The sequence below is a fragment of the Giraffa tippelskirchi genome, chromosome 11 (assembly GCF_054371585.1).
Source record: "Giraffa tippelskirchi isolate mGirTip1 chromosome 11, T2T-mGirTip1v1.2.pri, whole genome shotgun sequence".
Lineage (NCBI taxonomy): Eukaryota > Metazoa > Chordata > Mammalia > Artiodactyla > Giraffidae > Giraffa > Giraffa tippelskirchi.
Genome location: NC_137285.1, coordinates 110,900,059 through 110,914,968, shown reverse-complemented (window position 1 = coordinate 110,914,968; position 14,910 = coordinate 110,900,059). Strand labels below are relative to the sequence as shown.

The 14,910-nt window shown below is 36.6% G+C and overlaps 1 protein-coding gene across 50 annotated transcripts in view; it reads right to left on the bottom strand.

Moving 5' to 3' along the window:
- Positions 1 to 14,910, bottom strand: part of SOX6 (SRY-box transcription factor 6) — a 671,664-nt gene that overhangs the window by 202,316 nt on the left and 454,438 nt on the right. For all 50 annotated transcript variants that reach the window (XM_081541518.1, XM_081541528.1, XM_081541535.1 and 47 more), the window contains 2 exons: positions 6,043 to 6,215; positions 3,180 to 3,248 (listed from right to left, as the gene is read on the bottom strand). In XM_081541518.1, coding sequence (XP_081397644.1) covers positions 3,180 to 3,248; positions 6,043 to 6,215 — 242 coding nt within the window. The remainder of the gene's footprint in view (positions 1 to 3,179; positions 3,249 to 6,042; positions 6,216 to 14,910) is intronic.

Below are 14,910 nucleotides of genomic sequence, written 5' to 3'. Positions count from 1 at the left end.
ACTACATATACAGAATAAGTTTTGAATGACTGCAAATAAAAAAAATAAGCTCAAGGACTTTTTATAATACTATCTTAATACTGCCTTTTTGTATCGCTAATGAAGAATTCTGCTTTTCAATGTGTGCAAATCATTCAGGTTTTCATTTGTTTCCATTATTACAGACCCAGACGTGTTTGTGTGTGGTTGTTATAATAGGTTAGACACTCTTTCCTGTCTTTTTATTACAGCTTGCAAATTCCAAAGCAGCAAGTACTAATTCAGAAGTCAGCATTCTGAACTAGATGTAAAGAACAATCTTGAACGTAATCACCTGATACTTAGGATCTATGGCCAATTGCCAAGGCTTAATCTTGCTGAACCTGTTAGGAAATAAGTTCTAGAATACAAGATTTTAAAAGAAGAAGAAAGGTCAAACTTGGGATTGTCACTGTATTCATTCAGTTTTAGAAGAGAAGTTAGGTTTTGTATTTATTATCTTATTTTAATCTCTGTTTTGTTTTTAAAAGAGAGAATGTTTCTTCATGATAGAAAAATGTTTGAAGCATTCCTTAAATCTTATATTTTGCTCAAATTAAAATGAGTCCAACAAAAGTCTCTCTCTTAAGTTTGATCATGCCTATGGCTGGCCAAAAACCTTATTTGAAAATACAGTTAACCCATTTCCCTTCCAAAAAAATAACTAAAATTCTGAATATCAAATACATGCTTTGTATCAGAGATGAATATGTTTTATGTAAGGAGTAAGTGTTTTTCAGTATTTGAAAAATTCTTTGAATGGTCTTATACTCGATTAAATAAACACTGACAAGATATGCAGTGAAGCAGTAGCTCAGGCAGATTAAACTGTAAATACAGATTATTGCTTCCTCTTTTTTTAAAAAATAAAATATTAATTCTTGTTACAAAGAATCCCATATTTCTAATATTAATGTAAGTATTTTGAATCTGTCTATGATTTTTATAGTTTATACTGCTGAGATCAAGGCCCGATTGGCTTCAATTTTTAAAAATTTAAACAATGAGAAATATGTACAAAATTTAAAGCAATTGAATTTCTATTAAAACACTTGAAAAACCAATTTTCTTGTCTTCTCAAATTGAACATTCTGATGAATAATATTTTAAGATCATGTTCTAGTTTCCTGAAAAAGATTTCAACTCATACAGTCGTTATGACTATATCATATATAACCAATAAATGCCTGTAATATTTCACAAAGATACTTTGAACTAATTTTGTTGCTATGCATCTGAGATCCTCAGTACCACAGGCACACATCAGTTAAGACATCCAGTTAATGCAAACAACTTTGGACTAAGAAGTGAAATATATTCAAAACAAATAACAAAGTAGGTAATAAAGAGGTAGTAAAAACATAAATAATAAGTAACTGATATGAGAACATCTCAGGAAATTTCTTCCACTTCTGCTTTACAAATAGGAGAAACAGAGAGTACTCTAAACAATCAGGTTATTTAACAGCTACCAAGTTTTTAGAGAGGGATCTAGAGAAAAATATACGAAGCCACAGGCTAAAAATCTTGACCTTAGCAGTGGGAGACACACTGAAAATTCTAATAAGGGCAGAGCAAGGGAACACCTGGACAGTTATTTAATTGAGGATCTCAGCATGAGTCATAAGATATCAGGATAAGAAATTATTCCAAGATTTAATTATAAAGGCTGACTGTCCAAAATGCCAGAAACATACTATCTACTCTATTGTGTTTGGATTCATTATTTTGAAACATGTAGACTTGAGTATGGAATACAGAATCAGAACTAATTAAAACAACAACAACAAACAATAGTTAAAACTTCCTAGTAAAGGTAGACAAAGTGCCAAATTAGGTACAAATACTTCTTCAGGCACCAAATCAGTATTTTAAATGCAGTGACTACTACCCAGAACACTAAGTGTGACTACACAATGAAGCAAAGGTCTAAATCATTGACTTTCATTGGTAAGGTGAAATAAGTTATAACTTTATGTAAATGATTTTTATAAACATAGGAAGGTATAATACTAATCCCAAGGAAACTGCTGCTGCTGCTGCTAAGTCGCTTCAGTCATGTCCTACTCTGTGCGACCCCATGGACTGCAGCCCACCAGGCTCCTCCGTCCATGGGATTATCCAGGCAAGAGTACTGGAGTGGGGTGCCATTGCCTTCTCTGAATCCCAAGGAAAGGACTAATATAATTCAGAATATAGTGCCCCAACTAGGCTGAATAATATATCCCAGTATAGAAAATATCTACAACCACCAGGAGAAACCCAGAGGCTGTGGTGGGTACATTTAACTCTGGGATCAGTATGCCTGAGGTTTAATCACCAGACAACCAGTTGCTTACTCTAAGGCTTTCTAGAAGTCATACATCCACCTATGCGCATATCCAAAAATGGAGATCACTTCCCTTACCTATGTCAAATAGCTGTTAGTTGAATTAACTGTCAAATATCTAACAGAATAACAGAAACCAGAATTCTTTCTCAGGCCATTGTAATTATGATGTCTATACTGTGTTACCCTGCCACAAAAATAAAAAAAAAAAAGAAAGAAAGAAAGAAAAGGAATAAAGAAAAAGAAATTTCTAAATTGTGTTACAATCACTCAAGAACAAGTTTTTCTTCCTTTCTAGACTATAAGCTTCTTGAAGACAATTACTAATCTTTATATTCCTTTCAGCACCTAGCAGAAATGCAATTAATATCTAAAAAAGAACAAATTAGTTATCACCAACCTTTTCCTAGATCATAAGATTCTTCTCATAATTGGCCCAATCAGATATCCAAACAAGCAAATAAACATAAGCTTCTACCCATAATACTATCAGATGGTAAAATACAGAGCAAATAGTTTTGTGGTAATAAAACTAGCATGAGTATGCCACTTTGGAAACCATTATGTTTTCACTAGGTCATACTAGTCAAATGGCAGATGGTAAAAAAGGTAAGGTTTATCCCGCTTATGCATCACATCAGAAAAGAATGCTTAGACTTCCACCAAGTTGATATTTCCTACATCCACTTATACAACTATATACAACATCCTTGAATAAAAGCTCTATTGGTGCTGTTTATAAGAGAAGGGTGCATTTGCAGCATTGTAAATTCCATTTTCAAGGAGGAAAGTATCTTAAGTATAATCAGACAAGAGTAATAAATACACAGACCTGGATCTGTTGTTGCAGGAGATTAATTTTGTGCTGCTGTTGCAGAAGTTGCTGCTGTTGTCTTGCAATCTATCAGAAATAAAATTTCATTAAGTTAAAATGAAATGCTTACACCTGTGCCATTACCTGAGGTACATCTCCTGGTGTTACAAGAATGTATTATTGTACTTCTAATATGAAAGAATTCCTATAAAATTAGAGAGGCAGAATCAGAAAGTTGGAGAGGCAGGAAATATTTCAAACAGGTGCCATCTCTCTGCTTACCCCTAAATCTTGATCTGTACATGAAAACTACCCCCCTTGTATTACATTTGTGAGCAGTTCATCTATATCTGCACTGGTCATCTGGAAAGAATGGGAGTTTCAAAATCTGATCCTTGGAGAATAAAGACAGGAAAACTCTGGCTACATGTTTCTGAGGAGTTTAATTTGGATTTAAAAAGTAAAATCCATAAGCAAAGACACGAAAGAACTTTTTATTACTTATAATATGGCTTACTTTGGTGAGACCTTTTCTACCGTAAAGATTTTTAGAACTGACAATGATTACAAATATTGTCAAGGGAATGTCAAAAGAAAAAAGACAGCAAAAAGCAGAAACTTTTATTTTTTTTTTTGCTGATGTAATGTGTAATGTACAAAACATTTTTTTCTAAACAAACAAAATTTCGTATTTATTCACATCTTTTTTACTGTAATGTATTAGTTTTATAGTACAGGATCCACATATAAGTTTTGTATTTCCTTGCTTCATCCAGCAAATTCAACATCTTAACATGTCATCTGGTCTATAAAAAAAAACATTAACCACTTAATGCAAGCCCCATTGAAGACTGAATCTTTCCCTCAGGAGAGCAAAGAACTTCTTTAGGATAATAGTGTTTACTATAAAACATGAGTTAGGTGTCAGGCTGCTTATTACCTCAAAATCTGAGCTGCTGGAGCTTGAAACCCATGGGAATGCCCCTGAGTGAGAACACACTCACTGCCAACCTAGGAAGCCAGAGAAAAAAATGGCCAGAAAGCTCTTAGGACGACTTGGTTTCATGACGCCTATCGGCAAGAGTTATGCTCTCCCTATTTCTTCTATTTCCAAAACATTCTAAAATGGACAGTGTTGGAAAGGAGTGTGAATTACCCCTCAGTTGTATACTTCCTGAGTCTTTTTGATATTTTAGCCTAGAGTAGAGGGAAATACCCAAATTACATTCCTTTCAGCAGAAGATGACAAATAGCAGTCTGCCCCTAAATATGGCTTAATGGTTTCTGGTGATGACTGGTTCATACTAGAAGTCATGATAAAGCTGCCCCTAACACAGGCTACAGTTTAAGAAATGGGACCACTCCTCCCCAAAGCTTTATAAGCAAAATGGAAATAGTATTTAATCAGGTTGAAAAGGCTCACTCTGCTTATCACCATTCAAATCAGAAATGGACAACTCTGCAACTCTAGGTATACATGCTGGATCTCTGAATATTTATTTCTTCTTAGCAATCCAGTGAAACACCGCTAGACATCTAATATTGATGGTCCCTCCTAAATGATAAAGAGCTCCATAGAAATGCATCCAAAACACCACAGTGCAATTACTATCATCCACTCTAGACGTATGGGTTTGACACAGTGAAGTATGGTACATAAGCACCATGTGGCTCAAATTCTGAATTTTATTTGCCAATCGGTTGAGCTACATGCTCGCTTCATTGAGCATGACAACCTAGTTTTAAGTGTCATTTAATTTTCATTTTGAAATATAATTACAAAGTGTTCACTGTAAGATATCACTCGTCTGCAAATGTGTCAAGATTAATTTGTGCTAGCTTATTCACAAGTGTCAATAGTTAATTACTGTGTCATCTCTGGATGGCTAAATGACATTCTAACTTCTGATTTTTTACAGTGTTCCTTTATGTTATTTTCCATTAGGGGCTGAGTCCATATTCCTACATGAGGGCAAATATTCAAGCATATAAAATACCAGGCGTCACAACTCATTAAAATCAACAGAGCATATATTGCTCTATATACCTCTATAAAATACATTTAACTGAAAAGATAATTCCAGTAATAATGTCAGATTCCTAAAAACTGCACATTAATTTGGATCTGTCTGATCTAAAGCATCAGGGACTACTCTATAGGATCCTTGTTGTTAGATTAATGTACTCTTACAAGACAGGAAAAACATTTGGGAAAGTGATTTATTTTTTAAAAGATACACACTTAAACTTTGCTATTTTTCTTCCTTCTCACTTCTAAATCAATGAAGTTAAATTCTTTCAGAAGCCATGTGTTAATTTGTTTTTAATGATTTACCTATGCTAAAAGAGAGTGACCATATAATTTATCAGCCTAGCCAGGACAACTTTCACATGTGGAAGAGGGGAATATTAATAATTACTCTGGAAAACAGACATTAATCAGAGCTATTCTGGAAAAAACTGAGACATGTAGTCACCCTAGCTTGAACCGGTAAGTTGAAAGATTCTCAAAGTTTTTCTAGACCAGGATCTTCTTTTACTGGACAAGAAAAGAGGTCCAGAGAGAAGCGATTTACTCATGGTTAAGCTACACTGGGGATATATGTGATACCTACATGAACAAGTATCCCTGAGTAATTAATCAAATCCAAATGTTCTGGAACAATGCTATCATTTCAGTTATGACCAGTTGCTATTATGCCTTTCTTTGTCCTCCACATATCCCCTCAGTACTCTCACGACCCTGGATTTCCAGAAGGCTTCTTTCTTTCCTTGTCTTTTTTTAGGAAGGCTTATGACAAATAAACCAATCAATGTGATTACTCTCTGAGCTTGGCACATTCCACATCTCCAGTTCATCAGCTCCTTTTGCAGGGCTCACCTGTTCTTGCTGTTGGCGAGCAAGGTCCATTTGCTGCCGTTGTTTCTCAATTTGTGAGGCTGCCAGTTTTTTCTGTTCATCATGCGCTGCCAAGAGCTGCTCCCGTAAACTGATCAGCTGGGTAATCATGGTAGAGAGCTGCCGTTCTTTTTCTGCCAGGCTCTCAGGTGTACCTAAAATGGAAGTGAAAAGATATCTCACAAGTTTGAGAAAATTCTGAATGAATTAGGGAAGTGAGTGGGTAGGCAGATTTAGAAAGGGACTACTCTAAGACACAAATATCTGGGACAATAACTGGAGGTCACTGTGAGTGCAAGAACTCTATGGAGTAGCAATGGAATGAGCACTAGGGTTAGTCATTGCCCTGCCAAGAAAAAGGATTGCTGCCAATAAAATACTCACTCTTTCCTCTTGTTCTTTAAAACAAAACAGAACAAACGACTCCATTCTCTCTCTTTCACCACACTCCCCTTCCCTTTCCATCCAATCTATCTTGTCAAGCCAGGAAATTTATGTTATTTAGTACCAAAGATTAGAAACTATAGGTTATATTAATATTCTATAATCACCTCTATCCTCAATGACTAACAGAGAATCTAAGACATAGTAGGTACTTAATAAATGTTATTTCAGTACTTTTCTGATCACTGCCCTCATAAAATTTTCCTATCGTGCAAAGCTTAGAAGTCAGAGGTCACTTGTGGCTATGGGACCAGGGACAGAAAGAGGAAAAAAATAAATAAATACAACTGTCTTGCCTCAGGTGACAATGAAACTGATTTTTTTTTTCCTCCTGTGAGGGGATCAAGCTAAAGTCTCCAAGTTCATCCTTAAAGGAAAAAATATTGCTTGGGGGGCTCACTCACCCCTTCGTCATTTGTCATTCTTCAAAGGGAAAAAACACACTCAAGGTTGAAAAGGTTGAAAGGTTATGATGTCACTGCACACTTACAGTATGCACTAATGGTGCTGAGCAGTCTATTTATGGGCAAATTGCACAGCTTTCCTAAGTAAAGGGTACAGAATCCTTTTGTGACTCGAAATTAGAGCATTTTACTGTAGCATAAGGTAAGAATTTCAACCCACTGTATTTGAGCACACAGGTTTCATTATGAAGAAATGATCTATGCTTTGAAAGCTTTTCAGAAAGATGCCACCAGCTGTCAAAAGAGATAAAGATTGCCAATTTTTGTTTGTGTGGAAGAAGAGAATTCCAATCTCCTTATGAAATTCCCCTCATTCCTGCTAAGAAAGCACCAGGACAATCTGAGAAACTAAACATATTTTAATTAGGAAAGGACCTATATTTTGAGTGGGCCCATGGGAAAAGGGAGCCTTCAAAGGATGTTGGCTAGCCCTTACTAATATATGATTCTCACAAGGTAAGACCTGATATCAGTTGGGAAGCTACAACATTTAGGATTACTTCGGTATTAGTGCCAATTCATGTCCTTAAAAATAAATAAGTAAACACATAACTAAATAAACTGTCAATGTTCCATAATCCTTAAAGATTTATTGAGCTGAAAGGTGGCCTAAAATCAAAATTAAAAGAAAAATAAGATAGTGAAATGATATTAGAAAATGTACTTCACTGATATGGAAACAAATTCTGTATCTCAAAGACTGTAACCAGTTGTTCTTTCTAGCTATTGAGAGTAGTTTTTTTAAATGAGCTTTTATTTCAGCAATAGGAATTTAAGCCTGGTGAAAGAAAGAACTTCTTGATCCAGAAATATTAAAATACAAAATCAGATTCCTGGAGGGGATCATAAAATCTCTTCCAAAGTGAAACAAGCTCAACTAATATAGATGTTAATAATATACAGGAATGAGATATAAAACAAGTATGAAACTTACTTACTCATTTCATTAAACTTTAATTAAAGAATATTTCCTGAATCTCAGGTACTATATCAAGAACTAAGGATACAGATACCATAGCAAGAAAAGGCAGACAGAGTTTCCTACTTTCACACTCATCAAGCAATCACATATATAAGTGTAGACTACAACTAAATAAGAATTATGAACAGGACAGATACTTGCTGGGAGGTTTAACCAAGTCTGGGAGGACCAAGACTCAGGAAGGTATGCCTGAAAAAGTATCAGTAACAAGTTAACAGAAACATGAAGAATTAACTGGTCAAAGAGTTGGAGAGTGGTCAAGAAGCTTTTCAGTAGAGGAAAACAACATAGACAAAGGCCCTGTGAGGTGCTAGGTGGTGGTGGAGAGTGTCGTGTGTGTTCCAGAAACTGAAGAAAGGTAGTAAAACTTAGGTAAAAACAAACAAAAAACCAAAGGAGAGTAGAGTACTAAGTGAGGCTAGAGAGGTAGGAAAAGGTCACACCATTCAGCTTCTTACAGACCGTGCTGGATGAACTTCATGTTTATTCTAAGAAAATTTCAAAATCAGTAAAATATTTTAAATAAGAGATGATGTGGGCATTCTGGCTATAGTGTGGAGAATAGTTTGGAAGTTATTAGAACAGATAAATGGGATATATGCACGTTTTACTATATATTTTTTGTTTGTAACAACAACATTCTGAAGTAACAACATTCTGAAGTAACAACATTCTGATTTACCTGTAATTTTATTGCTATACCTATATATATGAGGTGAGTTAAGAGAACACTTACTGGACACTGGTAAAGTTACTGTGCCATAATTCTTTGTTAATAAAGAAGAGCATTCACAGGAAGTTTGGGGCAAGGACCAATACAAGAGTTGGATCTGGCAGTTAGATCCCCAGTAAAGACTGGAAAATTTTCTCTTCTCTCTTAGGTTAAACTACATCTTTTCAAAAACCCTTAATATATTTCCCTTTCTTCCCTGCATAGGAAACAGAGAAGCTGAGGATAACATATAAATGGCTTCTTAACCTCTTCTGTTCAAAGTGAATCTAACAGGTCCACAAATGAATAGATGCTTCCAAAACTAATAGACATGTATGTATACCTGAATTTAGACTTCCCTGGTGGCTCAGACGGTAAAGCGTCTGCCTACAATGTGGGAGACCTGGGTTCAATGGTTGGGTTGGGAAGATCTCCTGCAGAAGGAAATGGCAACCCATTCCAGTATTCTTGCCTGGAAATCCCATGAAAGAGATGGAAATACCAGACCACCTGACCTGCCTCTTGAGAAACCTGTATGCAGGTCAGGAAGCAACAGTTAGAACTGGACATGGAATAACAGACTGGTTCCAAACAGGAAAAGGAGTACGTCAAGGCTGTATATTGTCACCTTGCTTATTTAACTTATATGCAGAGTACATCATGAGAAACGCTGGGCTGGATGAAGCACAAGCTGGAATCAAGATTGCTGGGAGAAATATCAATAACCTCAGATATGCAGATGACACCACCCTTATGGAAGAAAGTGAAGAAGACCTAAAGAGCCTCTTGATTAAAGTGAAAGAGGAGAGTGAAAAAGTTGGCTTAAAGCTCAACATTCAGAAAACTAAGATCATGGCATCCGGTCCCATCACTTTATGGCAGATAGATGGGAAAACAGTGGAAACAGTGGCTGACTTTATTTTCCTGGGCTCCAAACTCACTGTAGATGGGAAAACAGTGGAAACAGTGGCTGACTTTATTTTCCTGGGCTCCAAACTCACTGCAGATGGTGACTACAGCCATGAAATTAAAAGACATCTACTCCTTGGAAGGAAAGTTATGACCAACCTAGACAGCATATTAAAAAGCAGAGACATTGCTTTGCCAACAAAGGTCTGTCTAGTCAAGGCTATGGTTTTTCCAGTAGTCATGTATGGATGTGAGAGTTGGGCTATAAAGAAAGCTGAGCGCCGAAGAATTGATGCTTTTGAACTGTGGTGTTACAGAAGACTCTTGAGAGTCCCTTGGACTGCAAGGAGATCCAACCAGTCCATCCTAAAGGAGATCAGTTCTGGGTGTTCATTGGAAGGACTGATGTTGAAGCTGAAACTCCAATACTTTGGCCACCTCATGTGAAGAGCTGACTCATTGGAAAAGACCCTGATGCTGGGAAAGACTGAGGGCAGGCGGAGAAGGGGACGACAGAGAATGAAATGGCTGGATGGCATCATCGACTCAATGGACATGGGTTTGGGTGGACTTAGGGAGTTAGTGATGGACAGGGAAGCCTGGCGTGCTGCGGTTCATGGAGTCGCAAAGGGTCAGACAAGACTGAGCGACTGAACTGAACTGATATCTGAATTTACAAACACCATTTAACTGAATCTTTTTACAAATCAGTATGCTATTCAAGTTGTTTAATTGTAAAAATTCAATGATATCTAAATAAGTCTTTCATTGACCTGCATGAAAGGTCATGACCTGTGGCATGACAAATGCAGTTTGAATGAAATATAGTAGTATCACAAATCTCAAATTGCTCCTGAAATGGGAAATATACATGTGGATATATATGTATACACACACACATATTAGCCTATACATCTAGACAATATAAGCTCTTATATAGCGTAAATTGATTTCTAGTTTTGTGGCTCAGTGGTAAAAGAATCCGCCTGCCAATGCAGGAGGAACAGGAGCTCCCAATTCAATCCCTAGGGCAGAAAGATCCCCTGGAGAAGGAAATGGCAACCCACTCCAGTATTCTTGCCTAGAGCATTCCATGGACAGAGGAGCCTGGGGGGCTACAGTCCATAGCGTTGCAAAGAGTTGGACACGACTGAGTGTCAGTACACACACACACACACGTATATGGGACTATACATACATATGCGTGTAGTCATTTTTCTGTTCTTTACCCATTGTATTTGTTCATATGTAGTGGTTTAAACTCAAGTATTTAAAATCCATGGTGCTGGATTTTTGTTTTAATTAACAGCAAATGTGTATGCAGCTATAATAAAAATAATACCAAGTCTAAATCACACTGACTAACCAACCTGCAGACACAAGTTACTTCATCTCAAAAATACTAGTGTAACTGAACGTGAAACTTTGCCGTAGCAAAGGAACTAACAACTGCCAGAGTTGTTTAAAAGTAGGCAATTTAATAAGACGTAGTGGGGCAACCTAACTACATATTAAGGAAGGCAAATGACCCTATAGAATGCTCTTAGAAGGTAGCCTAATTCTATGTAGGAAATCTTGTCTTAAATTACATTTTGAGGTTTGATCAAATCAACTTAGAAAAAAAATAGATCAGATCCTGAGGATCTGCCCAGGCCAATAGAGGTCATCAGTAGCTGCCTACATCATCTGTTTCTTATCTCCAGGCTATCTTAAAATGATTCTTAAAACCACTGCCAGAAAATAGTCTCTCCTTCATAAAAACAGAAGTAGTTTCATAAACTGAAAAAAAAGAACCAGCAAGAAAAGCTTCCGCACACAGCTTCTCTACAAGTTAGGGCGCCTGCTTTTATCCACTATCATACACAGAGCGCGCCTGACATTCTCTGCTGTAAACTGTATTCTCCAACTGGAAAGACAATGCAATAGGGTTTTTGTTATGTGTGTGTGTGTGTGTGTGTTTTCATGGGGTCGTCTTTATCCCCAAACCACATCTGTCTTGAGTTTCTCTCAGATTAGTCAGGTGGATCAGTGCTCCCCAGGGCCTGCTCCAGCTGAAGTATTTTAATTTGACTAAACACCTGATTTATTTTATCTCTCCGATGAGAAAGGCAGTTTGTCTTAATAGAGCCTGTCAGCCCACAGCCCCATTCACAGCAATTTACAGGCAGCCAGGGACGCTGAAGAGAAGAGTGCCGTGATTCTGTATTTTATCCTCCTCCAGAAAGCACCTAAAAGCAGCTATTCACTGCTACTGCATGTGGCATTTTAGAACTGAATTAGCTTTTTATTCAAGTAACTACACTTGTTGTGAATAGCTTATCTGTAAAATTGCTACATTCACTACTGATTTTATTAACCTTTGGCTCTATCACAAAATGGTCTTCAGTTAGGAAAGACCTTTAAAATTGACACATTTTTTTTCTTAGGGGCCTCTATTCCAGTGACTTCAGATTTACTGAGTTTGATCCATTGAATTCTTTACCAGTTGTACTTAAAATTTTGAGTCTCAATAGGAAGTCAATAGTGTGTAAATAAGGAAACACTTTTCAAAATGTAAATACAGCAGCAATTTCCCTCATCAAAAGTTTTCAAATACCATCTTTCACCATAACAGTTTCAAAATCAGCCCTCTAGCCTTTTTTGGTCATAATCAGAAGAAGTTGAAAAAAAATTAACTAAAATAGACTATTTATTTTAAACTTTACAAAGTATAACTACCTGTCCCTAGGTACAAAGCCAATAGAGAAATTCAAAATAGATGGGAATTTAGGTAAAATAATAAGACAATTAGGACAAATCCTTTCTTGATATAGAATAAAAAATTAAAAATCAAGTTCAAAATTTGTTTTTTTTTTAAACATCAGCTCCTAAAAGTTAGTATCACAATCTGCTAGTTAATTTTGCCCATGTGAAATGTACATAATTACAATCAGTGGTGCTAGAAATAAGACTGGGCATTGGGAAGTCCCTAAAGATTTCACATCTGGATATGGGAGGCACCTTGCAGACAGCACTTTAATAAATGGATGTGTTTCACCTCTTTTACAATATTCCCCTATCTAGGACTTTTAAAATATAAAAATCTTAAACAGGTCACTCTCTTAAAATTGGATCACTGCTGTATGGTGATGACTAAGTTTTTTCTAATGATAAAACCCTGAAACAAGCACAACAGTGGAAAGAGAGACAGAGAAAATTAGAAATGCGAGGGGGGACTGGTAGAAGAAGAAAGAAAGAAGGCAGAAGGGGAGAAACTAAGAGGGAAGTAGGGAGAGAGGGAAAGAGAACAAGCAAGGACAGCTAAAGTAAGTTTTGTGAATTTCTCTGCATGTTTTTTATTTCTTCATATTTACAAAAGGAGGGGTAGTAGTGTTAAAACACAGTGTTTACCAAGTCAAATAAAACTAATATTAACAAATTAGTTTGGCATTATCTAGAAATGTGTCCTAGCAAATTTAAAATAAGACTTCTACCTAACTATTCTTCTTTATTGGATCACATACTACTCTAATATAGTTAATAGGACTAAAGAACAAAATTACAAGAAGTCTGGGTATGAACAGTGTGTTTGGAATGATGGGGAGAGGTGGCAGTAACACCGGAGTGGGATTCTGATAGATATATACTTTTCCACATCAATCCTGGAAAGGATTAAAGAATTTAACAATAATTCCAAGCAGCATCAATCACAGAACTCAGTCAACAATCCAGAAAGATTTTAAATTAAGTTGAAAAGAAAAGCTCTTGAGAGTCAACTCCCTGGTTAGTTCTAATTTTTTTTAATGGACATTGTTTGAGAAGAAAGACAAAATACAATGCTAGTCATAAAAGAAGGCTGCATTTGATCTTTTCTGCCCACAGGTAACCTGGTTAAACTGCAGCGTCTCAAACTGCAGCCTCACACATCAGATGGGCTGTGATGTCTGTACTTCACAAGCTCAGTCCACCATTTAGCACTGGCCTTTTTGATACAGCGTTCTTTTAAATGTCACAAAACAGAACGGCAGAAAGTCAACAAAAATAAATAGGGTAAGCGGAAGAAAATAACAATCTGTCAGAAGGTCCCCTGATAAAAGTTACTTTGTGGTAACTGCCCCAGAAAGGAACCCCTGTCCCAGTATACCAGCAGCTAATTTGAGTTCTGAATCCAACAGCAGTTTTAAAAGCTTTCCACTCTAAAGGGCCCCAGTGCATCATAAAGATAAAGGATTTCAGTACAAAACCACCACAAAGACCTCTATTATCTTATCAGTCTTTGGTTACAACAGCTGAACCAATATGACTAAATTCTGAATGACTTTTTTCAAAAGAGCAAAATACTGGAATTTCTTTGTTTTCTCATCAGTCAGCTATTGTCATTGCTCCCATATGCTACTATCCACTACTTAGTAAATAAAAAGTTTCATAAATGCAGCAATTGTGCTCTTAGGAATCACTTAGGGACCACAACACAGGAAGTGTGGCTCACGGATCGAGGTACAGGCTGTTTTTTTTCCTCATCCAACGTATGAGAATTTTCTTCTTAAAATGTAAACACTCACTTAAAATGTCATTAAAATTTTACTGTGTATGAGCAAGAGAAGGACACCCAGCAACTCCTAAATTAAGTTCAACTCTCCTGTCTATTCCAGGCACACTCACCTCTCCTTCAGTTTCCTCTCTCTCTAGCTGCAAAAGGAAGTCTATTCCTGGATCAACTGTCTATTCATGTCGCAGATCCCAAAAGAGTAAGAACAATCCATGGAATTCTGCCATCTAGGCTCCTAACCTCACAGCTGGGTCTTTAGCCCATTGTGCTTTATTAGCTCATCCTTTCGGGGTCCGGAAATGAAGGTATCCTGAAATATCTCTCCTTCAGCATGATATGCTCTCATCACATTACTGTTCTCTATGGATAATAATTGGTCAATGGCTACATCTTCACAATTCACACATAAAAAAAGTAATTTCTGATCTTTCATAAATGCAAAATTCTTTGGTCCTTTGGGGGAAAAAGTATAAAAAAAAAAATTAATATTGCCAACAAGCATTAAGCTCCTTTTCTAGAAGCTCCATCAGAGTTAGGGGAAAGGAAAATAAGGATTAAGAAAAATAAACTAAGGTATTTAACAAAGTATTGTCTTAAAAGATTTTATGTGATAGCTAATTTAATCATCATTCTAAGTGTTGCAGGGGCTTCCTTGGTGGTTCAGATGTTAAAGAATCTGCCTGCAATGCAGGAGACCTGGGTTTGATCCCTGGGTCAGGAAGATCCCCTGGAGAAGAGAATAGCTACTCACTCCAGTATTCTTGCCTGGAAAAATTCCATGGGCAGAGGAGCCTGGTGGGCTATAGTCCAT